The sequence below is a fragment of the Heterodontus francisci genome, chromosome 3, assembly GCF_036365525.1.
Source record: "Heterodontus francisci isolate sHetFra1 chromosome 3, sHetFra1.hap1, whole genome shotgun sequence".
NCBI classification, from domain to species: domain Eukaryota; kingdom Metazoa; phylum Chordata; class Chondrichthyes; order Heterodontiformes; family Heterodontidae; genus Heterodontus; species Heterodontus francisci.
This window is the reverse complement of record NC_090373.1, coordinates 112,131,853-112,157,869: the sequence shown is the minus strand read 5'-3', so window position 1 is coordinate 112,157,869 and position 26,017 is coordinate 112,131,853. Positions and strand designations below refer to the sequence as shown.

Genomic DNA, 26,017 nt, shown 5'->3' with positions numbered 1-26,017 from the left:
GTAACCAGAGTGGGGGATGGGATCAGTTGCTAGGAAACAGAGTCTGTGGTAGGTGCTAAAGACAATGGCTTCAGTCTTCCCAATGTTGAATTGGAGAAAACTCATGCAGGACTGGGTGTCAGACAAGCAGGCAGGTAGCATAGAGGCAGTGGAGGGTTTGTGAGAAATTGTAGATAAGTAGAGCTGGATGTCATCAGCACACTTATGGATTGTGATATCATGTTTTCTAATGATACCATCAAGAGGCAGCTTATAGTTGAAAAATAGAAGGGGGCCAACGAAATATCCTTGGGGGACTCCAAGCATAATGGTGTTGGGTCAGGAAAGGAAGCCAGTGCAGGGGATTCTCTGGTTACTGAAGAGTAAAGAGTGGATCCATATGAAGGTAATCTCTCTCAATTGGACAATGGAGGAGAGGTGTTGGACAAGTATGGCACAGTCGACCATGGCAAAGGCTGCAGGCAGGTCAAGAAGGATGAGAAAGGATTTTGCACCATGCTGATACCTGCAATATAACTTTTTCAGTGAGTGATATTTGACAGTCAGCATTTTGCTCCTCCTATTTTAATTGATTGCGACAAAATTGTTACTATAGATTCAATGACAACTTTCGAAAAGGAATTAGATATATAATTGATAAGGAAAGCTATGTGGGGCTATGGGGAAACAGCAGAGAGTGGGACTGATCGGACAGCTCTTTCAAAGAGCCAGCACAGGCATGAGGCCGAATGGCCTCCTTCTGTACTGTAAGATTCTATCGCTGTGAAATTCAGCTCTGTAGTGCCTGTTTTTCTGGTGCTAAGTGTACTATTTTGCCTTCAAAATGCTGTCTGCGACGCACATGCCCACTGGCCATGCCATTTTGCTGAGGAGGTGAGAGCGTCCACCGGAAATATGTAGAGGAGGCAGATTATAACTCAGAGTGTAATGCTGATTTGATGCTAGTGGTGCCATTTTAAAATCCAACACTCCAGCTAACACCCTTTGTTAACCCCACACAGCTGCACACATGTTAGGCAGCAGGAAAGAACCCCCACCAGCACTATATAAAGGGTTCACCTTCAGATTAGTTTCTGATTGATTTTATTAGCTCTCGCTGCAATTGTACAAGTGTTTGGTGGCTTCCCTAGTGAAGTTAAAGGGCTGGATTTTACCAGTCTCCTGACGTCAGGGCTCATGGCACAGAGGCCTGGAAAGTACATTCACGAGGGGCCCGCCGTGGGCTTCGACGCTGGGAAGGCCCGACCCCATATTACCTGTGGCGTTGAGGCCTCATGGCAGCACCACCCCCCCCCCATCCCCCCCCCCACCGCCACTCGACGACGGGAGCCTAATTAAAATATTTTAATTTATTTAAATAAAGGAATAAATACTTACCTCGTCGTGACAGCTGTCTCGCTACGATACTCTGGCTGGTTGTCGGAACTCCCGCGCCTTCGGATCTGTGTCCGGAGATCTGAGTTGGAACACTGGTTGGGAAGGAGGGAGTAGCTAATTTTTCAGGATGGGAGGGGGGAGCGGGGAAAACTAAAGTGATTGGTGGAGTGAATGGTGGGAAGGGGTTGAAGGTTAAAGGTTTTAAACTTTGTGGGGGGAGAAGGTCGGGATCACAGGATTAGTTTTTTTGGGGGGAGAGGGCAATTGGTAAATTGATTAGTCATTGGGGGGTGGGAGAGGGGATTGAAACTTTGAATACATTTTTAACTTTAATTTTCTCTCCCCTATAACTTTAAAGTGTAAATGATTTGGAAGGGTCTGAAATCCTTTAAAAATAATGCCAGCGCCTGCGCGGTGGCATCGGAAGCCGTTGCTGGGGATGGAGCGCCCATCCCCTCTATGTCATCGGGGGCGGGCAGTCCACCCAGGACATGTAAATGAGCCACCGTGCTAAATATCACGGCGGTTCTGTGGGGCAAATCCTGCGTGCGCCCCACCATCTTTGAAGCTCACCGCCGAGATCGGCAGCGACCTGGAAAAATTCCGGCCAAAATTTCTGATGGCTACAGGAAGTGGTCTAGCACATGCTAGAGGACTTTGTCCTGCTTTCAAGGAATTTGCACAAACCACTTACTCCCAGACATGGGTGTAGTAGCTTGCAGCCCCCTTAGCCTAAAGCATGACAGGGAGAATGAGCAGAGGCATCACAGAGCAGGACAAGCTGCTTGAAGAGGGAGTGAGAGGAGGGTGAAGAAGGGCTCCCAGCAGGAAGCTGTATCTACCCAGGGTGAACAGGGAGCAATTCTTCTGTCTGAAACTGTGAGGAACAATCTGTCAGATATCTCCAATTCAATAAGGGGGTTCAAAGTGAAATCCGCCACCTGTTGCAGACACAACTGCAACCTCAGAACAAGGCGAGCACAGTAGTTTCAGTGCCTGTGAAGGTGACTGTAGCCATGAACTTTTATACACTGGGCTTCTTCCAGACTGGAGCAGGTGATATTTGCAATATCTTATTGTTTGCTATCCACTGTTACAGAAGGAGGTCACCAAGGCTCTGCATTCCAAGAGAGCTGAATACATTTCATTCCCTCTTGCCAGAGAGAAGCAGGCGGAACGAGCACATGACTTCGCCAAGATTGCAGGCTTCCCCGATGCAGGGTGCCATTGACTGCTCACACATCGCTTTGCAGGCACTGCATGTAAATTCTGAGATGTACCACAACTGGAAGGAATTCCACTCCCTCAATGTCCAGCTGACATGCAACCATACACAGCATATCACACAGGTCAATGCCCGGTATCCTGACAGCAGTCATGATGCCTTCATTCTGCGACAGTCCACTGTACCATCTGTGCTTGAACCACCATGGCAAACCAGAGGGTAGCCACTGGGCAAGACAGGGTATCCGCTGACCACATGACTCATGACTACAGTGCACAACCCACACACACCTGAGCAGCATGCATATAACAAATACCATGCTGCTACTTTATACAGCAGACCATTGGGGTGTTTAAACATCGATTATGAAGCTCTGCAGTACTCGAGAGAGTGCGTGTCAAGATCACAAGAACATAAGAAATATGAGCAGGAGTAGGACATTCAGTCCTTCGAGCCTGCTCCGCCATTTAATAAGATCATGGCTGATCTGACTGTGGCTTTAACTCCACTTACCTGCCTGCTCCCCATACCCCTTGGCTCCTTTGCAGATCAAAAATCTGTCAAACTTATCCTTGAATATATTCAATGGCTCAGCCTCCACTGCTCTCTGGGGAAGATTAACAACCTTCTGAGAAAAGAAATTCCTCCTCATCTCAGTCTTAAAAGGGAGACCCCTTATTTTGAAACTGTGCCCCTAGTTCTAGATTCCCCTACGAGGGGAAACATCCTTTCATCATCTACCCTATCAAACCCCCTCAGAATCTTATATGTATCAATAAGATCATCTTTCATTCTTTTAAACTCCAATGAGTATCGGCTCAACCTGTTCAACATTTCCTCATTAGACAACCCCTTTATCCCAGGAATTAGCCTAGTCAACCTTCTATGAACTGCTTCCAATGCAAGTATATCCCTCCTTAAGTCAGGAGACCAAAACTGTATGTTAGATTCAGTCTCATCATTGTCCTGTACAGTTGTAGCAAGACTTCCCTACATTTATACTCCTTCCCCCTTGCAATAAATGCCAATATTCAATTGGATTTCCTAAGGGCGGCACAGTGGCGCAGTAGTTAGCACCGCAGTCTCACAGCTCCAGCGACCCGGGTTCAATTCTGGGTACTGCCTGTGTGGAGTTTGCAAGTTCTCCCTGTGTCTGCGTGGGTTTCCTCCGGGTGCTCCAGTTTCCTCCCACAGCCAAAAAGACTTGCAAGTTGTTAGGTAAGTTGGCCATTATAAATTGCCGCTAGTATAGGTAGGTGGTAGGGGAATATAGGGACAGGTGAGGATGTGGTAAGAATATGGGATTGGTGTAGGATTAGTATAAATGGGTGGTTAATGGTCGGCACAGACTCGGTGGGCTGAAGGGCCTGTTTCAGTGCTGTATCTCTAAATCTAAAATTACTTGCTGTACCTGCATGCTAACTTTCTGTGATTCATGTATAGGGACACCCAGTTCCCTCTGTACCGTGGAATTCTACAGTCTCTCTCCAGGAAAATACTATTCTGTTTTCTATTCTTCCTGCCAAAGTGGACAACCTCTCATTTTCCCACATATACTTCATCTGCCAAATTTTTGCCCACTCAGTTAACCCATCTATATTCCTTTGCAGACACTTTGTGTCCTCCTCACAACTTGCTTTTCTACCTATCTTTGTATTGTCTGCAAATTTGGCTACCATACGCTCGGTCCTGTCATCCAAGTTATTAATATAGATCATAAATAGTTGAGGCCCCAGCACTGATCCCTATGGCACTCCACTGGTTACAGTTTACCAACCTGAAAATGCCCCATTTATCCCAACTCTCTGTTTCCTGTTAGTTAGCCAATACTCTATCCATGATAATATATTACCCCCTATACCATGAGCTCTTATCTTGTGTAGTAACATTTTATGTGGCACCTTATCAAATGCCTTTTGGAAATCCAAATACACTACATCTACTGGTTCCGCTTTATCTACTCTGCTTGTTACATCCTCCAAGAATGCTAATAAATTTGTCATACATGGTTTCCCTTTCATAAAACTATGTTGAATCTGCCAGATTGCATTATTATTTTTTAAATGTCCTGCTACTTCTTCCTTAATAATGGATTCTAGCATTTTCCCGATGACAGATGTTAGGCTAGCTGACATATAGTTTCCTGCTTTCTGTTGCCCCCTTTCTTGAATAGAGATGTTCCATTTGTTTTTCCAATTCACTGGGACCTTTTCAGAATCTAGCGAATTTTGGAAAATTACAACCAATGCAGTGACCATCCCCGCAGCCACTTCTTTTTAAGACCCTATGATGCAGGCCATCAGGTCCAGAAGACTTGTCACCTTTTAGTCCCATTAGTTTTCCTAATACTTTTTCTCTAGTGATAGTGATTGCTTTAACTTCCTCCCTCCCTTTTGCCTCTTGAGTTTCTGCTATTCTTGGGATGCTTCTGATGTCTTCTACTATGAAGACGTACTAAATATTTGTTCAAAGTCTATGCCATCTCCTTGTTTCCCATTATTCATTCCCTAGTCTCATCCTCTAACGGTCTTTAACTACTCTCTTTTTTGATATTTGGAGAAGCTTTTCCTGTCTGTTTTTATATTTCTTACTAGTTTACTTTCCTACTCTAATTTCTCCCTCTTTATTATCTTTTTAGTCATCCTCTGCTGGTTTCTAAATTTTTCCCAATTTTCTAGCCTACCACTAATCTTTTCAGCTTTGTGTGCCTTTTCTTTCAATTTTCTACCATTCTTAACTTCCTTACTTAGCCACAGAGGGTTCATCCTTCTCATAGAGTCTTGTTTTCTCAATGCAATATATCTTTGTTGAGAATTATGAAATATCTCCCTAAATGTCTTCCCCTGATTCTCTACTGTCTTACCTTTGAACTTATTTTCCCAGTCCACTTTAGCCAACTCAGTCTTCACACCCTTGTAATTGCCTTTCTTTACATGTAAGACATCTGTTTCAGACACAAAATTCTCACCCTCAAACTGAATGTGAAATGCCATCATGTTATGATCACTCTTGCCTAGAGGATCCTTTACTATGAGGTAATTTATTAATCCGGTCTCATTACATATTACCAGGTCTAAAATAGCCTGCTGCCTGGTTGGTACCAGAATGTTTTTTCCCTAATGCACTCTATGAGCTCAGCCTCCAGGCTACCTTTGCCAATTTGATTAGTCCAATCTATATGAAGATTAAATTCACCCACGATTATTGCAGTACCTTTCCTACAAACCCCCATTATTTCTTGATTTATATTCTGTCCTACAGTGTAGCTACTGTTAGATGGGCCTAGAAACTACTCCCACCAGTGATTTATTTTCTTTGCTATTTCTTATCTCCACCCAAACTGATTCTACATCTTGAACTTCTGAGCCAAGATCATTTCCCACTACTGTACTGACGTCATCTTTAATTAACAGAACTACCCATCTCCTTTTCTTTTCTTCCTATCCTCTTAAATGTCAAATACCCTTGAATATTCAGTTCTCAGCATTGCTCACCTTGCAACCATGTCTCTGTAATGGCTATCATGTCATACTCATTTATTTCTATTTGTGCTATCAATTCATCCATCTTGTTACAAATGCTGCATGCATTCAGATAATGAGCCTTTAATTCTGTCTTTCTACCATTTTTCCTACTTTGACCTTATTTGCTGACGCTCTCTTATGTTTGTATGCTCTGTCCCTTCCTGTCACACTCTGGTTATCATTAGCTGTATCATTATCCTGCACCATTGCCTTGTCCTTTTTTCTGCTAACTTTCTAAATTTCCTTTCATCTGAACCCTCCCCTCCACTATTTAGTTTAAAGACTTCTCTGCAGCCCTAGTTATATGATTTGCCAGGAAACTAGTCCCAGAGTGGTTCAGGTGAAGGCCTATTTTCCTGCTGCATGACCTTACTGTCACAGGGGCACATCCCTTGCCAATGTGAACTCTGCCACGTTATGACCTCTTTCGCTCTCTCCCTCCTTTTTTTTCATATATATCGTGTTGTATTATATATATTTACACATACACTCCATACACACACATTTGTATTACACTTCTTTGGGAAAGCTGTGGGTAACAGAATGGAATACAATAGCAAATAGGACGATCCAAAGTAACTATAGGAGGCAGATGATGGGATAGTGCATGGCGTTGTTTTAATTAAAGTTCGTAAAGAGATAATTTCATATATCTAAGAAGGTATTACGATAGTTTCAAAAAAATTGAATAAATTATATTAAAATTATGAAACTGAATGGAAATGTAAAACAAAATGTCTTGTTTTTCTGGTGCATCGGATTGTTTACAAAGACTAGCTAATAGAAACTGAATAACGACTTTTAGTGCGAGGTGTGAAGGGGATATGATGCTAATTGGCCGCTTATTCACATTTGCTCTGCTTAAGCAGCGAAAACCACCTTCGAGCTGTCTGGAGCCCAGCGAAATAAATCCGGTGGGGCCGCCTTGGGAAGACGTGTGGTGACGTCGCGACGCCTCGCGTCCGCTTTAAATGTTTGGTGTTGCTTTGTGCACTGAGTCCGATCAGAGAGAGTGAGAGAGACAGGAGGCTGTTGGGGCAACACGGCGGGGATTTAGCTTTTTAACCCAAAGCAGCAATGTTCGCTTACATGGGACACGATCACCCGTGAAGTATCGCTTGTACTATACCTCGCCTGAACCCTGTTGGTAAATCCAACCTTCGCCATGAGCTGTCTGGATGTTATGTACCAAGTGTATGGTCCCCAGCCTTATTTCACAGCAGCCTACAGTCCTTACCACCATCAGGTACGTTTAAAAAGTTGGCAGTGCAATAATCAATAATACTAGACGGATACTATTGGCATATTATTCCAATAATTCATTCATTTTATTCAAATTAGCTGATGACTTATACGAAGCACTAAAATGCAATCTGTGAGGTTTTTAGAACACTTCCTCTGTATACACTAATCAATCCAGTGCCTTTTCTGGAAAATATATTACGTTCTAATAGTTGTGCATCTAGTCGACCCGTTCCCCAGCTCCCAATAAACTTGGACCAATAAATGCAACGACATTTGCTTTTGAGTTTCCCCACCAGCGAGACGGACTTCCCCACTCCCCTTTCACCTCTGACAGTGAGTTTCCAACTCTGGGAACTGAGTTGATTTAACTACCGTTATTCGATATTTGAAACAACGGTGAAGTCCCATGGCACTCAATTTAACAGACTTCCAACTCTCCTGAGAATTCTGTAGCCCTGTACATTTTCTTTGAATTAAAAAGGAGACATGCAGAATTATTGTGACTCATCAGACATGTATTGTTCCTTGTGCTTCTACATGTAGTTATCTTGTGTATAGTATTGAACGAAATATCAAGACTGTAAGTGATCACAATTCATTGAGGTGCAATTATCAATTACTATAAGTTCCAAACGATACGATCGAAACGCCTTTCGGACCGGAGCTTTAAATTCAGTCACTGCAGAGTCACTGCATTAGTTGCTCCACACGATACTGTGAATGCGGGTTTCCCTCTTTTGCAGAAACTAGCTTTTTACTCGAAAATGCAAGAAGCAGCGGACAGTACAAACATCAGTGGATCATTTTCTATACACGGCTCTTCGATCAAAGAGGAAGAATCGCGCAGTGAAAAAGAGCGTCCACCTGAAGCGGAATATCTCAGCTCACGATGCGTGCTCTTCACTTACTTCCAGGGTGACATTAGCAGTGTTGTTGATGAACATTTTACAAGGGCACTGAGTCAGCCCAGCAGTTACGCTCCTGCCAGCAGTGGCTCCAAATCTTCAAGAGGCAGCACGAGTTCTTGGAGAGGTGGGTTCAGTGAAAGCCAGGCATTATGTTTTACTGTTGGAACACACAGCCACCAATATAAGAAAAAAAATCTTCGAAAGCATAAGTTTCAGCTACTAGATCAATGAGCCTATTTGCGTTCCACAAAATTTCTGAAATCGTTATTGTCAAATTGAAGGAATTTCGCGGGACGTTTTAGAAATAGTGTAGTTATAGTTGGAATATATACTTAATTTTGATTTTCACACCAATAGAGATAAACACTATAATAACAGTGCGCAGTAAGATATTAGATTGACTATAAAAGTTAACAGCATGCAACCTAAACATAGCAAGATCTATTTTATCATTTCACTAATCGTGATGTTGGACCCGGTGCCTACAAATTATATATTGGACACAATGGTTAGTATCGCCTTAGCAGTTTTAATACACAACAGTAACAACAGTTCCGGCGGCTTGGCGGGTGGATGCCGATCACTTTCTTTCTTTTGGGCCTCCTTATCTCGAGAGACAATGGATACGCGCCTGGAGGTGGTCAGTGGTTTGTGAAGCAGCGCCTGGAGTGGCTATAAAGGCCAATTCTGGAGTGACAGGCTCTTCCACAGGTGCTGCAGAGAAATTTGTTTGTTGGGGCTGTTGCACAGTTGGCTCTCCCCTTGCGCCTCTGTCTTTTTTCCTGCCAACTACTAAGTCTCTTCGACTCGCCACAATTTAGCCCTGTCTTTATGGCTGCCCGCCAGCTCTGGCGAATGCTGGCAACTGACTCCCACGACTTGTGATCAATGTCACACGATTTCATGTCGCGTTCATGCCGATCACTTAGCTTCGTTTAAATTACGTGCAGCAGATCCATGACTAGTTTTCTTTCAAGAGTTTCGCCGAGGTAGATTGTCAACCTTGAGTAGAAATTGTACTGTTTGCTGCAAGTTATCAACATACAACTTTTCGTTCATTTAATGTTACGTAACTTGCCTGAATGTTGTAGCAGTAATCTATTTGCTTCAGATCCATCTTACATTCAGTTTAACTGAATTATTTTTAGATTTAGCGACCTCTTGCAGATTGCAATACAGTATCACGAGCAATAAGAGACTGTCGGCACACTTAATTTATTGTGAAACGATGCAATTTTTAAAATTCAAATCAACACATACCATTGGAGTTTTGATCTATCATTTGTTCACATTAGCTCTTATACTAAGTTGATATTGCTGTTTGCAACCGAAATACGAGTTCCAAATAACAGTAGCCATAAGTTATTCTCAATGGGACTTTTTCAGATAGCTATAAATAATTAACAAATCTAAATTTTGAAATCGAAAATAATGTGTCAACGCAGTTTTTTTTCAAAATAAAAAGTTCCCAGTTCTCAAATGCTTTCCATTCTCAAGTAACTCTTCAGTACACAGTATTCCTAAAATGAATCTGATCTCATTATATGAAAATCAAATAATACTTCGATTTCGCTAGAACTCGTAAGGTAGTTTGCTGTGACTGCCTCAAACAACATAGCATCAAACGCAAAATATTTCTTACAATGGAAAAATATTGTGGATGCTGGAAATCTGAAACAAAAATGCCGGAAATACTCAGCCGGTCGGGCAGTATCTGTGGAGGGAGAAGTGTAGTTAACGTTTCAGGTCTATGTGACCTTTCATCAGAACTGGCAAACGTTAGCAATGGCCTATTACATTTCTAACTTTTGACAATACTTGCAATATTTTGGAGGGTGTTTTGGAAAGTGAAAATGTGCAATTCTTTGAACATTTGATATTCTGTTGCCTAAAGAGTTTGTATTTCTATTTAAGGGATAAAGCATGTTACCAATGGAACCTTTAAACCACGTTTATTTGGAAAAATATTGTAATTTTTTACCTATGTTATACTATAAATAGCTTTCATAAAGTAGTGTGGAATATCCTATTCTAATGGCTTTATTGCAGAACTGTACATAATTTGGTTGTTAATGAGAAATAATTGATTTTAATTAAAGTTTCTGTACTAGTTGAATGTACTCACTGTTATTGATGATTATTAACAATTCTATTATCTCTTCTTTCTTTCCAGAGGGAGCCTTCCCAATGAACCAAAGGGGTTTTCCTCCCTCTTTCTGGAATAGCACTTATCAGCCCTCCATGTCAGCAAGCCTAAGTAGCAGTCTAGGCAATACCCTGGCTGGAGCTCCCACTGAGCTGCCCTTTGGAGCTGACCCATACTCAAGTGCCTCTTTGCACACTCATCTGCACCAAGGAGCTCCTGAGCCCTGGCACCACCATCACTACTCATTGGGAAGTGCCATTAGTACACAGAGTTCTGTCTACACACGGCCTAGCATGCATGATGTATATGGGGTGGGTACACCATTTGACCCACGCTACAGTTCACTGTTAGTGCCTTCAGTGAGGCCACATCGGCTTCCTGCTGTCCCTACACCCCAATGTGACCTGGCCAAGAGTGACACTGCCTCCGCATGGACCACAGGGGCCTTCACAGGACCCACCAGTGACATGAGCCAAACCCTCAACCTCAATGTGGATGCAGGTAAATACTTCCAAAGAGAGTGCATGCAGCTATCAAGGAACAGAAAAGGTTTCAAATGCTGAAATTGTTTGTCTTCTGTTGGATGTAAAAGTAATTTACATTCACACTCATGGTAAATTAATGAGAATACATTAAAGAAGAAAATCGTGTGGGATAGTTAATTTTCAGTTTAGGAGAAACAAGAGTATTAACATCTTATTTAACCAATTAATTTTCTGAGGTCGCTATTGGATATTGGCTGTCAGAGCTTTCATTATTATGATCGCCAACATTTACCATGGAGCTCTCTGTAATGTAATAGCGCTAGACTTTGAGTTGTGGGATGAGTTGAGAGGAAGAGAGGATTATACTGAGAAATAATGCATTGTTTTACAACATTAATATTTATATCTGAATTACATTGTCACATTCCCAACAAAGAATTTAGCTGATCAAACAGTTTGATTTAATGGTTTATTCATCATCTAAATGCCAAGATAGAATTACTATTTTATATTCACATACCAGGCATGTATTATCATTTAATATATAACCAGGCAGTGATATTTTTGTTTGTAATAGTTTTTCCTTTATTCTGCTTTCATTGTTTAACTCTTTGATGTGAATGTCAGTTAAAGGTGACAATAATGTTACATGCTATTGGATAATACCAATTTCAAACCATAGGAATTGGATGCATATTAAATCCTGTGATGTGAACTTCATTGTTAGGAATTTGTGAAACCACAAATTGCTGAAACATTCGTAGTCTGTATTCTCTTCTAAGAGTATGTGTGGAGAAACAAATTTTGTTATTTCACACTCATGGTAAATCTTCTGAAAAGGGTTTAGTTTCAGTATGGTTTGAAACTCTCCAGTATTAATTGCCATAGAGTTTACACTATAACCAGGGAAAATTTCTGTAATGTTAAAAAGAGGAAAATAATTGTGATGTTTAGAAATCTGAAATCACAGCTGAAAATGCTGGAAATACAGAGTAGCTCTGTCAGTATCTGAAAGAGAAATTACAGGTGGAAACCTTGCTACAATAATAGGGCTAGTAAAACAAAAGAAGCTGAATAAATTTAGAATTTGGTGTTTGACTAGATTTTGGAGATAAATAAACACTAGTTAGTACATTATTTCAAGCAAAGGAAGAATATTATATAGATTAAAAAACTACATTTAGGAGAAACAAGCCCATTATGCTGTTACTAAAATGAACTTCTTCAGAAGTGATTGGAATCTAGGTCTGGAAAAATAAGTCATACAACTATATTCATGTATAGGTCAGTGGTTTTAACTAATTGAGTGTGGCTAAAATATCATGATCATAGAGACATCCTTTATACATGAAACTGAAATAATCTGAAATTGAAAACTTAGCCTTCATGTAAATAAGTTTAACAAAGAATTGCAAGGTTTTGTTCTAGTCAAAACGCGAGTAACAAAATGCTGTGAAAATATGGGCATTCTTTACTTTTCCTGTCAAATTTACAAATGAATATCAGCATGCGTAGTCTCAGGAACAATAATGTTTATGTTATATGGTTCCTCTTTGCAAACAGCAATACATGTTGCAATGAAAAGAAATGGGTATTGTCCTTGCTAGTATTAGTTGCAAAAAGCGTGATATTGAAATCCTGCTGATGGAAGTGTTGATTTCTGTAAGAATATTTATTAGTAAAGAAAATGTGATAAAATCTGGAGAACTGAACTGTCAAGCCTTCAAAATTGTGCTGATCAGTATCATACTATTTAGTCTGAAAAAATATCAATGCAGTGTGCTATGAGCAAGGAAAGTTTAGTTGGCTGTGTGCTGAATCCAAATAATCAATTAATGAAGCTTTGATTTAACACAAGTGTGTAGTGTCAAAAGTGATCCAAGTGATTAGGGTGATATGCTTTCACTGACATTCCAATAAATTTGGATTATCCTTATCCTGACCAAACTCTTACCTTCTTAAATGACAGAGCATATGTAGAATTTTATTGGATTAGCTTGGTCGAAGAATAACCTGATCTTGTACAATGATCCATTATTAATACCTTGAGGCAAATATATTGCCAGATATTTACAATCATTGTATATTTTTATACCCTTGTACTGCAGGCTACCTTTACACTTTGCACCAACACAAAAGTTTAGTGTAAAACTAGCTTCAGCTTTGTGTGCCAGAAGTACATATCAGGAATTTGGACCCATGATACATTCAAATTTCTTATATGCAGTTCCAGCATACAAAGCTGTGTGCTGGCAACACTAAAGATTAACATTTACCCTCTGGTTTGATGTTACACTTCCAGTTGCACCTCATATTAAATCTAATGGCAAGGAGTTCTATGCATGTGTGCTTGGAAGCATGCAAGGAATTTGCTCGGCCTGTGACTAATTTTTAAATTTTAAGAAAGAATAGCAATATCAGAATAATCAGGAATATCCACTTTTTTTTTAACATTAAGAACATTTAAAGTGAACTTATGGAAGTCCCAAGAGAAGCACATGGCCCCTTTAATGTGGCTTATGCAGGGCCAGATCCATATTCAACCAAGCAGTCACTACTGAGAGTCTCACATCTGTGACTTCAGTGTGCTTGTGGATTCAAGCTGACTCTTAACTAATACTGCCACTTTCATAATGATGCACACTCAAAATGTCTTCACATTTGGGCAATGTAAGTGCTTTGTTAGTAAGATAATGTTAAACAAGAACTTTACATTTGATGTTGTATATCACTTGACCATATTTCACTCGATTAAATTCAAGCCTAAATTTAATGATATTAAATGGAATTATTTTCAAAGCCAGCATTCAATTATTTTAAATGCACGTTATTTCTGCATGCAAAGGATATTACTGCTAGCAGCCACTGCCAGCCTTGAGTACTTCAAAGTCAACTGGAGGACTGGTTAGATGTTCATCCTCTGCGGCCCAAGTGTCCCTTAATTCCAGTTTCACAAGAGTATCTCCTGCTGCACACTAGTCATTCTATGGCCTCTGTATGAAATGTTGTGCCAAATTATGAACAGTTGTGTGCCACTGAGCTATTTGGGATATGTCATAACCACTTATTAAAGTTATTTCATGTCGGACTTTACAGCTGGCATAGAAATGAGATATTTGCCCCATTAGTCTGGACTGGATTCAAATCCAGGCCTCAGGTGTGAAAACATCAGATGTGTCGTAACACACGGTACTATTCAATTCCCAACGCTACCTGTGTCTAATATATGTAACTTCTTCACATTTCCCAATACTTGCAATTTGAGAACAGGTCCCAATATTGCTCCTTATCTATAGGCAATGAAATAGTTCTGTTACTGATATATGCATGCCCAAAATGATTCTACCCCATATAATTAAACCATAGGTGCGGGTATATAGCTACAAAAACTGTGGAATAAACGATATTTTATGCGCATACATTGTATGAGCATAAATAATACTATTTGATAAATGCATTTACTATCCAAAATTCATTTAAGTGCATAATTAACCTTTGTCTCAGCTTTGTGATTGACAGACTATAATTGATAGATGAGTTAAGTGTAAATTATTGGGGGGAAATGTTTCGATAAATATATAAAACAAAACGCCAGGGAAATTATGTTACTTGTTTTTAACTATCGACACATTTAAGAGCAGATTATTTAGAAAATAGGGGCGACTGGAGCCTATAGAGATACAATGTTAGCGGGTGCTTATTTAATCTCGTGTTTGCCGTGCAACCTGAACTGCTCCGATTCAGTGAATAGAGCTGCATAAACCTTACAACACATTGCTTCAGTCGCAGAGACCAGTCATTTATTGAAGCCGCCCAAAGAATTATAAGTTTGCAATTGTAATTACTTAATACCACGAATTGCAGAGTTTCTTTAAAGGTATTCACCGACTGCCAAGATTTCTCTATTCGAGAAAAATGCCAAGAACTGATTTTCAGATTCAGACATATCAGATTTATCAATATCAGATCCCACTAATGGCAGTAAATGTTACCTTTTTTAAAATTACTAATTTAGAGAAAGTAGCAATTTTGTTGAGCAGTCAGCAGTTGGTTGTATTGTTTATGGTTCCTCCTCCCATTGACATACTAAGGCAATTTACTCCGAGAATTCAGCTGATTTATTAAAACAGCAAAGTTTACAACATGAACGAAGTGTCTAGAGAGCACACCGTTTGTGTTGCCTGAGAAAGAGTTGAATGAAATGCTTAGACATGTTTATAACATATTTTCGGCATGGTTAGATATCTAAGCTATCTTAATATCTCTGTAAATTACAGTCGGAATGTGCTTTGACAACTCTGGAATTTTTGTCTGTCCTTTTCAGCGAAGCCTTTTCACGTGTATGTTTTATTACAGTACATCTAAATTTGCGAAATTTAACGATGTTAAATGTGTAAATTACAACAGATAGGGTCCGAAACGGGCATCAGCAACTCGCCTTGGGGCGTTTTATTACGTTAAAGACGCGATATGAATATAAGTTGTTGTTGTATATCCCCCCATACAGCCGTACTAAAAAATGATTTGTAACATAAATATAATGAGGAAATCTTCCTGCAGCAGTCAAATCAGAAACGAGTTCTTTCCATGATCTATAATCAGATGTTCTATTCATCTTCAGTAGCTGTGTACCTTGTTTGATTTTTGTTATTTGTGCGCGTTTGGGTGGAATTTCTTCCTGTCTTACTATTTCAATGCTTCATTTGTTCTAACTTTCAGACCGTAGCTCTGGTTCTGTCCTCTGTCCCTGTTCTGCTTACATATCCTCTCCACTTTTTTTTTTGCCTTTTTTTTACACTCTTAGGTCTGGCGCAGCAGGAAAAAAACAAGGATCTTTACTGGTTTTAGAGCCCTCACCACCTACCTCGTTTGGCTTCCCTGTATTTTCTACCTGAAACATTTCTCTTCCTCTATGTACAGTGTGTAACAAGATTTTGATCTCGGTTTCAGCTCGCCGCTACTCCCTTTGTGGTGGACCCCTGTTAAGCTGAGTGTTTTATACACAGCAAAACGCTTCAATCAAAAATTTTAAAAAACTAATGTTTTTAAAACTACAAACTTCTGAACAAGTTGATCGGCAGACTATAGAAGCTAAAAATATGACTCTGCCCTTTGAAAGGCAACAGCCTGCACTTCTGAGGGACATTATGAGAAGAAGTGGTTTTGAAGTGGTTGAGTTTTAACACGTTTTCAAAAATGTAATAATTCTTTAAAAAAAAACAAGCCTCTGAACCAAATTCAGCTTCAATCGACTGTACGTTGAATGGGCGTCCCGAGGTTTCAAGAAATCCGCAGCCCGGGCATTTCATACACGGGGCTTGCCAATTGACTCAATGTCCTCATCATGATTAAAATGCTAGCAGTATTTGTTTCAATGCTGATGATGACAGGACTACAAAAGGAAGCGATGTTAAATTCATTACAAATCTGAAAATATTTAAGAATGCTGCACATCGCAGACAGGCGGATTAGTCCTGGAAGGCACTACATTGTTTTCTCTCGTGAAACCTGCTTGGCGATTAAGAACCCAGCAAAATGGACAGTTTTAATGAGATCGGATACAAGATGCCTTTGCAGGGCCTTCCCCGCAGCTACATGTTCTACGGCGGCTAGAGTGGAGCAGCTGTTTTGGAACAACTGGACAAACTGCTGGGTTCCCAGTGAGGGTGCTGCACTGGCGGCGAGGCAGCGCATCCCACAGTCTGGGAGCTGCCAAGTGAACGAAAGCCGCGGTACGAAGAGGGAGAGCGAAGCAATACGATAGATGGTCTTCACAACAGGCGACAAGAGAGGAGAAAACAATGAAGAGGGAGGGCGGGGGTACCAAATTCAGGCTACACCAGCATATTTTTTGACAGATGAACTCCAATTGCTGAAAGGTTTTATTCTGTGCGTGTTTCTTTTGCGTTGTTGCCATTTTTAGCTGTTTGGGAGATTGTTGTGTAACTGTCAAAGTGCTCTGGTCATTTGTGAAATAAAAGTAGTTATAAAAAAACTTCTGTAAAAATGGATTGTATAAAATTTTACCATTTTGTCAAGGCAACGCTCGTTTTTAAGTGTGAATATTTGTTAACTTTATTGCTATGTTCGTTCGTTCATTCATTAAACTTTGCCTTTTGAGAACGTGAATTGAAGCCTGGAGCTGGACTTTGGAGATTTACTTGGGTTGTAAATTGGTGGCGTTTACAACCAAATTTCGTACATTACAAAATATAGACACTGTTTTTATATACCCGGAGACTTACATTATTTATGAATGTTTTGTTTCAACTGCAATAGCAGCGGCTTGTTAGGAAACAACAAATGAAGAATGAGAACACGGTGGCGCTGAGCAGCAGTGAGGGAGGTAATGAGGGAAGTAGTGAAGGAGGGTTGGGTGCGCTAGTCGCGACCGCACACCGGAAAGACAAGGCGCTTAGAAACCAGGAGGTTACCTTGCCCGATCACTTTAACTTGCCCCTTCATTATCGTAAAAATACAACAGTCTTCCTTTCCTCTCAAGTCTCCACAGTAGGACGGTTTTATTCCTCTCTTGCTGGGATATTTGGACTAGCTTTCTACTCGCCCTCAGGATACTGTACATGTGTATAAGTTGTGGAGAATTCATGCGGCTGTTTAGCTTCATAACCTGGCCGTTATTATTCTCCCCCACCCGCTCAAAAATAAACGCCCCTCAGTCATGTAAAACAGGCCATTTTTTAATGTTTGCATAGATGCCATTTGAAAAAGAATCTTGGCTGACTCAATACGGACTTTTCAAAGCTGTTAGCCCAGCTCGGTGACTTCGCCTGTTTGACTGTGGGCAATAAACAGGAGGGGAGGATTTTAAAGTGCAAACCTCGGGATTCTTTAATTCTTCCCTTTCCTACTCTCGCATTGGAAAATTTAGCTAAATATAAGTAATATTCAGTACTTTCTAATCTGGGGAGCAGGGAAATACAACGGGAATAGGCAAAGACTGCGAAGAACCCAAGCACAGGCAGCTATTGGCTGTGACTTTAAATCCGAACAGACATCAATAATACGGACTGGTTCAATGTTTCCATATTTCAATTCCGGCTCTGCAACCGCCAGCCGGCGATTTTCCACCAATTCATACAGTCATAGAGTCGTACATAATTTTCACTTTCATAATTCGGAAAATCGCGGGCTGAAGAGCCCAGAATCGGAATTTTCCACCTTTTTAAAAATTTCGTTAAAACCTCGATTCTTCTATTCCATCCTTACAATAGTTTCATTTGCGTAATTCGGGGTTTTTTCCTAAGGATCGAAGAGTCAAAAATAAATCGCACCAGAACTAAATAAGTATTTTTTTTAAATCTGAAATTCCCCAGCAGTTAATTTCTGTGATCAACTGTCAATTTCACGTCGTGTAGATCCAACAACTTTGAATACAACATTGACATTAACATTACAACATTGCATATATTAACCTGGCTACGAATGGCTTGTGGTATTTGCTGAGGGAACGTATCAACTAGAAGTGTGAAAAGATGGAATGCAAAGTATGTCTTGTAATAGCTCACTTGACAATAATAATAGAGCCACTGTGGTGTTAGGAATGGTTAGTTGTGCAAATTCATATTGGGTTATCTACTGCAGAAAACATGCCGACAAATCAGTGTAAGTGCGGTATTTTTGAATTCATCCAGATCTGATCTGCACGCTGTTGAGCCAACACACCTCTCCTGCTCAGGGTTGATCGCATAGCCTGTGAAATGATTCGGTTCCAAGGTGCCTGATATTTGAGAGGGAGCACTCGCCAGCTAATGTTTCCATGGTTGGAATATTTGTAAAGTTAACGCATAATCTGAAAGTGGAAGCTAATAAATTATTGGGTGCTAATTGGGGCCGGAGTGCGGCCGTCAGTCAGAGCCAATTCCACTACACAGTCCTCATACCCTAAAAAGGAAAGAGAGAGGGACCGAAACAGCACAGTTGCCTCAAGAAGTGACCTCTTGTAAAGCCAGGGGGGCTATGAGATCCCGCTTTACATTTCAAACGGAGCAGACAAGCTTGTCGGAGTGGATCGGATCGCGTGATAAGTTCCCGTAAAGCCAAAAAGATCCCGATTATAGACAAGGCTGACGTGATTAATTGACACGAGGACAGACTGTGCAGGCTCCAGTTAAAATAGATCCGATCAATAAAGCTTCTTCGGTTCAGTCTGAGGTCCTGAGACGGTCGCAGTAGATTATTTGTGGTTTCAAATATCTCGCGTGCAGCCCTGAGAACTAAGAGATGGGTTTTATTTTGATGCTTTGTGATCTATTCACTTAGGAATATATTTCACAGGTTCAGCTGAACAAATCAGCTCTGGTGAAACCACACCATGAACAAAAACACTTCCAAATCACTTTGCTTTGCAGTGTAAATGTAAACTTTACGTTAACAAACCAGCTATGGTCAATTTCAGAAAATCTCGCTACTGTACATGAATTGGTTCAATTGTTACCAAAAGTTTAAAATAGTTTTTTTTTTCTTAACACACTAATATGGATATATAAATATATTTACAGAATAGGTAGTGTCAAATAGGAATAAAGTGGCTGGGAGGATTTAATCCACAGATCTTTATGAATTAGTGACAAGCTTTAGTATACCGTTAATAGAAGGACTATTGTAAATGTGGAATATACAAGATTACTGTGAACAGCCTCTCATCTCTCCCCACAAATGGTTGGATGACTTCTTTAAAATTGTTTTGGTTTAAATAAATGAAATCACAGCACTCATAATCTGAATCATTCCAGCATGGCAACCAAAGCAAACTAAAGCACCAACCATACTGCAAATGTTGGACTGAATTTTGGTTGCAGGCCACCGGTCCCGGGGGGCACCAGAAGTGGTGCCACGTCTGCTTGAGCGTCATGTGGCCGGGCGAACGCGATCATGTGGCGGCCTGCCAATTAACTACCTGGAGGCACGGATCCCGCCTAATTAAGGAGCAGGGGCGGGCAACAAGGCACTGAAAGGCGGGAGCTGGTGCCATATTTAAAGGGCTGCCAGCCCTGAATGCACAGTTGCCTTGAATTAAACGATTACAGAAGCAGCAAAAGACCCTGCACCAGAAGAGAAGACCCAAGGAGCTGACTGGAAGCCTGCTGCAACCATGACAGAGGCAAGAACCCGGGTGGTGAATGGTTCCAGGGATGAGGGATTTTAGCTGCAAAGTTAGATTGGAGAAGCTGGAGTTGTTCTCCTAGGAGAAAAGGAAATTGAGGGGAGATTTGACAGAGGTGTACAAGCTATCACAGGTTTAGATAAGATAGACAAGGAATAACTGTACCTATTAGCTGATGGCTCAAGGACTAGGGGACACAGATTTAAGGTTTTGGGCAAGAAATGTGAGGGGGATGTGAGGAAGAACATTTTTATGCAGCGAATTGTAATGACCTGGAACTCTTTGCCTACGTAGTTGATGAAAGCAGAGACGATCAATCATTTCAAAAGGAAATTGGATGGACACTTGAAGGAAATAAATTTACAGGGCCATGGGGATAGAGCAGGGTAATGGCAACTGATTGGATTGTTCTAGGGAGAACCAGCATAGATTTGATGGGCTGAATAGCCACCCTCTGTGCTGTAAATGACTCTATGATTCTGTCGGTGCAAGGAGTTGAGGCAGCAGAATATCCTTTCAGAGGCATGGCTGCATCTTAGTGAGATGTGGCCGTCTGTCTTTGCTGGCCCCCACCAGGTCCCCAGAGAGCAGAAGTATAGAAGAGGCATCTTTGGGCTTCCATCATGGGACAAAGTGTTGCCACCAACATAACTGTTGTGCTAGTCTTTGTGGGGAGACTAGCAGTGTTCCTTTTTGTGCTTGCAGGAGAAATGGGCACACAATAATAAAGAAAGGGCCAAGACTGATGAAGGCCTCCCAAATCTTGGTACTCTGACTCTGGCAGAGGACAAGAACCTGCAACTGGCAGGGTCGCAGGGTGGCTGAGTGATTGCTCATGGTGAGACAGAAGTGTTAACCCAAGAGAGTAAGTGAATGTGTGCAGGGGCACAAGCGTGTATCTGGCCCACACATGAGGTACAGTACTGATGTGGCCATCACTGGCTCCACATCAGGCATGGTTTGGAAGAGCAGATGTGAAGCACTAAATGTTTTGTGTTCTCTCATGCAGGTCTCAGTAATCCCAAAGGAGATGCAGCTGCAGAGGCCATCTGTCCACCCATGAGGAGGAGGAGGGTGTAACATCACATCATTCCTCCGCACCCTCCACCAGAGCACATACTCTCACATCGGTGGGTATGCCTTTGCAATTAGATTCAGGGTCATAGACTGGTAAGCACATTACAGACACACTCGAGCAGCTGACGGAAACTATGACAGCTGAGGCCACTGATAGTCGGAGGACTGTGGGAGGTCAGGCCCATGTGTGTCCCAGGCTGATGACTTGCCTTTGGAATCTTTGACAGCATGGCATCTGATGTACAGCAAGAGGTAAGGGAACATCTGCTGGAGCTGCCAGCAGCTATGCGCACCCATGTGTGGACATTGGAGGAGTCCATCCAGGCCATGAGTGCCGTCATGTCTCAAGCGTGTGAGTGAATGGCTTCCTCTATCAAGTGGTCGGCAATCCTCATAGAGTGCCAGCTCCAACAGACCAGTCAGTGGATGCCAGAAATGCACATCGCTTTGTCCATGAGCTCTACACAGCAGTGGCAAGGCAAGAAGGGAACGAGGTATCTGGAGGCTCCACCAGGTCCTTGTTCCTCTCAGATCAACAGGGAGGTGCAAGTGTGCCTTGAAAGGGCGGAGGAGTGGCTGCCTTATGCCTCTGGGGTTTCATCTCAGGGTGCACCGAGTGTGGACAGTGAATCCTCAGTCCCTCTGTCAGTGACCCCAGTAACTCCAGTAGCCGCAATGACAGAGGAGGGTCCTGCAATGGTGTAGGAGCCCCTCAGCATGCCGGGGCCCCCAGGCCTCAGGCAGCCAAAGGATGGGCACCAAAGTCATCACAAGCCACAAGGCAGTCCGATCAGCAGCCTGACTCTATGGTAGCTGCGGGCACATTTGTGGCACCTCATAGCAGCACACGTAAGAGTGTTAAGATGAGCACATAAATGCACATGGGGTTCACAAGTGTTTAGACCTGTACATATTAAGGCATTATACTGCAGTGCCAATCAATAAATGTCACTGTTGTTAGTCATCCCTTCATTTCTTGCTGGTTTGTTAGATGTTATCTACAGCCTTGCTCCCTCAATGGACTGCTAGTGTTGGAGAAGGCCGCGTTTGGTCAGCTCCTCAGCTTTGTCAGTGCACACTGTAAACCTGGGTGGTAGGCAATGGACTGCAAGATGAAGGAGGAAACAGCAGGTCTGCATAAATTTGAGTCTTTATTGCACAGGTTGTAAAAGGGCATCAGGGTCCCAAGAACCGGTATGTATGAGATAGTGCAAAGCCTGCCTTCCATGCCTGTCATTTCACCTTGCCTCGGGTGCTGCTCCGCAGCCTCCTCCACAACCTTCCTGTTGGAGGAGGGCTAGCGATCAATGATGTCCTCATTATTCAACATACCACCACAATACACAACCCTTGCTGGGGCATACTGAAGGGCTCCACCAGATTGGTCTAGGCACCTGAATCTTATCTTCAGCAGCCCAATAGCCTGCTGATGGTCTCTCGGGTCGACCCGTGGCAAGTGTTGTATTTCTTCTCCGCTGCAGTGCGAGGATTCCTCACAGGGATGAGTAGCCACCTCTCTTCCCTGCATGGGGGAAGCGGGGGAGAGAGAGAGTGACAGGTAGACAGAGGAAGGGAGGGAGACTGCGATCAGGAGGGAGTGCGGAGCAGAAGCGGGAAGGAGCGGGGAGCAAACGGGAGGTAGCAGTGAGGCTGGGAGCGAGTGGCCGACAGGTGGGGGGGGGGTGAAGCGAGGAGTGAGCAGCGGATGGGGAGGAAGTGGCGAGGCCGGGAATGAATGGCCGACAGGTGTTGGGGGGAGGGGTTGAAGCGGGGAGCGAGTGGCCAAGGTGGGAAGAAGTGGCGAGGTGGGGAGCGAGCGATGAGCAGAGGGGCACAGGAGGCAGCGGTGAAGAGAAGCATGATGGCAGGAGGGAGTGGGGTATTGTTGGAGGTGGGATGGAGGTGGCGATCACAGCCACTGTCCAGATTTGAGTTTTATTTATTTTTGTTTTTGCGATAAATTGAGCAGTGCATCTTTACTACTGCCAAAAACATTGAAGGCAGTGACATTTCAGTGCATGAGACTGCATTTGCTCATGTGCAAGTACTACGCCACCGAGTGGTCAGAAACATAGGCCGGAATTTTACCTTAATCTCTGGCTCCGGTACGGGTGGAACTCAAACGGATGCGGCCTCCGTTCCCACGCTGCGTCTCCTATCCACCGGCCTCGTGGCGTAACTGAGACCTGAATCGGCTGGTGCGGGCGGGAAGATATACATCATTGGGGGCGGAGCCACATCTGGGAATGTCTGACGTAAAACCTTGAAAAATGTTTACCTCAATGAAATTGACCAGGTACTCATTCATTGTTTAAAAATCAGCAGTAGTAGTTGTGGTTCACTGAGAGGCTACAGTTCTGTTAGGGCAGAAGGAGTTAGAGATTTAAACACAGGTGGAGGAAGTCATGGAGGGGAGAAGCACTCGCTCAGCCCCCCGTTTTTCGGATGCTTTACTACAGGTCCTCCTTCAGGCGGTTGAGGAGAGGCGTGATAGCCTCTTCAACCCAGATGGTAGAAGGCGACCATCGACAGTGACAAAGAGGGCTGGCTGGAGGTCGTGGAGGAGGTCAGCAGCCGTGGTGTCGTTTGGCGCACATGGATACAGTGTCGCAAGCGCCTCAATGACCTGCTTCGCTCTGCCCGGGTAAGGGGCATTCCTCATTCATCTAATCATTATTTTGTCAAGGGAGGGTGTATTTGTATTCATGATGCAATGTGGAACCCCTGTGTGATCATTGCCTGGCTGCCTCCTTGCAGTGGGATGCAAGATGGGCATATGTGAGATGAACGTTAAGGAGGGATTGATGAGGGCACGCTCAACAATGACACGGCAGTTAAATGCCACATCAACCCATTTGGGTGATTGCGTGAAATGCTCACAAAAATGTTTGACCTAATTTTTTTCTTTCATTAGGAAAAGAGGGCACACAACACCCGAGAGAGGTCCTGGACAGGTGGTGGCGTGGCCTGTCCAGCATTCCTCAGTAGAATGGAGGAGGACACATTGATGATAGCAGGGGAGGAAGGAGGACGAGCCGTAGCAGATGGCGAGGCCGGTGGACATGGCCATGATCGTGAGTGATCCAGAAAGTGGTGTATTAGTGCATTTCGGGGGAGAGGGGGCAGGGTGGGGGAGCGTTGATGGGCCAATGTTGTTATGAGTTACTAATGAACATAATTAAGCCCTCAAAAATCATATCACACTGATGTGATCATAATGGACTCAAATACACGTTCTCCACTCTGGCTTTCTGATCAAACTGATCAATATGATTTTCCCAGCAGGTGACCGACTGCATGGAACAGGAAGTGTCTCCGTTGTACCACCATCCACCTCTGAGGTTGAGGAGGTCGCCTCAGAGGGCGCACCATCACATCCTCGCAACACACCAAGCACCAGCGCAGATACAGACACCTCGGTTGGGATTTGCGTGTCCGTGGATTCGATTTCACATCCAGGTGTCAGCACAGCACGGGTGCCAGGCCAGCCACTGGAGGCATAATCGGCCGATGCCTCACACAGTCGGAGAAGTGTGGCAGGCCAGGCCAGTGCAGAGCAGCAAGCTGATGACATGCCTTTGAGAACAACCATTCGGCAGGAGATGTTGCAGGTGCAGCAAGCGGTCCTTGAAAATCTGGCAGAGCTGCCTGAGACAATGCGCGCAATTAATCAAACTCTGGCTACATCCATCCAGAGTATGATTTCTGTTCACTCTCAGGCAATTGAACATCTGGCTTCCCCCATTGACAGATTGGCGGCTGCAGTGGAAGGGCCAGTTCTAGATGCACTTCGTGACATCAGATCGATTGTGGCCTCCCTGGATCAGAGCATCAGAGAGCAGAATCTGATGCGCTGGCGCCAGATCGAGGCCGCTCATCCCTCTGATGTCACCATTGAGGATCGTCAGAGACTCACGAGGGCACAGGGGCAGCAGATCGCATATGGGAGCTCCTCTCAGGGCGCCTCTGATGCATCCTCCAGCTCCATGCTCCCTCTGCCAGGGACATGTGATCTGCGAAATCCCAGGGTGTTACAGGGTACTCATGAGATTTCTCAGGAGAACCCTGAGATGCCGGGGCCCTCACAGCCACGAGCAAGCAGAGGACGTCCGCCAAAGTCATCACAAGCAGAGCAGCAAACAGTTCCGCCACCTGCCTCTGGTGTGTCTGGTGGCGAGGGGTCATGCACCCGACAGAGCACTCGGAAAAGATTTAAGAAATCACTTTAACATCACTAATGGTTCACAGGGTGAATTGAAAGGTTTTTTATTTGAATGTGTTATAAAATATTGTAATAAAATCGGGTTTTCTGAGATTTTGTCATGGCTTTCCCAAAGTCAATTCCAACATCGTTGCTCAACAAAAGTAGTTCAACATGTGAGGTCTCACACCTGGGTGGCGTTCCTCATGATGTGAAGGATTGCATCGTTGCATTCTCTCTCCCTGTGAAGGTGAGTGAATTTGCCCTTTCAGAGCCTCACAATTAGACTTGTCATACGGTAATCTCAATTGTGCGAAAATTTACAAACTCTCAATGGAAACATCTGCCTCTTAAAGACATCCTTGTCTCTCAAGCACTTAGATCCAAATTAAATTCAGCTTCCTCTCCATGACCATCAAGTCGGTGGTGTCCAGCTTCATCATCTGATGACACATCGTGCTGACGTTGATCCTCCTCCAGTGGCTCTCCATTTTCAGTTGCCAGGTTATGCAAGGCACAGCAGACGACAATTATTCTTGCAACCCTTGAAGGTGCGTACTGCAGTGCTGCACCTGAGCGGTCAAGACACCTGAACCTCATCTTAAGCAGGCCTATAGTTTGTTCGATGGTCACTGTGGTGGCTGCATGGCTCTCATTGTATCGTTGTTCCGCATGACCCCTTGGATTCCTCACTGGTGTCATGAG

The 26,017-nt window shown here is 43.0% G+C and overlaps 1 protein-coding gene across 2 annotated transcripts; it reads left to right on the top strand.

The window, feature by feature from the left end:
• The first annotated feature begins 7,291 nt into the window (after positions 1–7,291).
• On the top strand, positions 7,292–15,901 carry vgll2a (vestigial-like family member 2a). 2 transcript variants are annotated; one of them, XM_068018362.1, is made up of 4 exons: positions 7,292–7,372; positions 8,115–8,403; positions 10,453–10,926; positions 15,861–15,901. In XM_068018362.1, the coding sequence occupies exons 1-4, from the start codon at positions 7,292–7,294 to the stop codon at positions 15,899–15,901; spliced, it is 885 nt and encodes a 294-aa protein (XP_067874463.1). The 2 variants fall into 2 exon arrangements, with proteins under 2 accessions (XP_067874463.1, XP_067874470.1); XM_068018369.1 differs by lacking the exon at positions 10,453–10,926.
• Positions 15,902–26,017: the final 10,116 nt, after the last annotated feature.

Bases quoted from the DNA above. Each gene is read 5' to 3' on its own strand.
- vgll2a (XM_068018362.1), top strand. From the start codon at position 7,292: ATGAGCTGTCTGGATGTTATGTACCAAGTGTATGGTCCCCAGCCTTAT. The intron at 8,404-10,452 runs GTGGGTTCAGTG...CTTTCTTTCCAG, and splicing joins CAGCACGAGTTCTTGGAGAG to AGGGAGCCTTCCCAATGAAC. The intron at 10,927-15,860 runs GTAAATACTTCC...TCTCGGTTTCAG, and splicing joins CAACCTCAATGTGGATGCAG to CTCGCCGCTACTCCCTTTGT.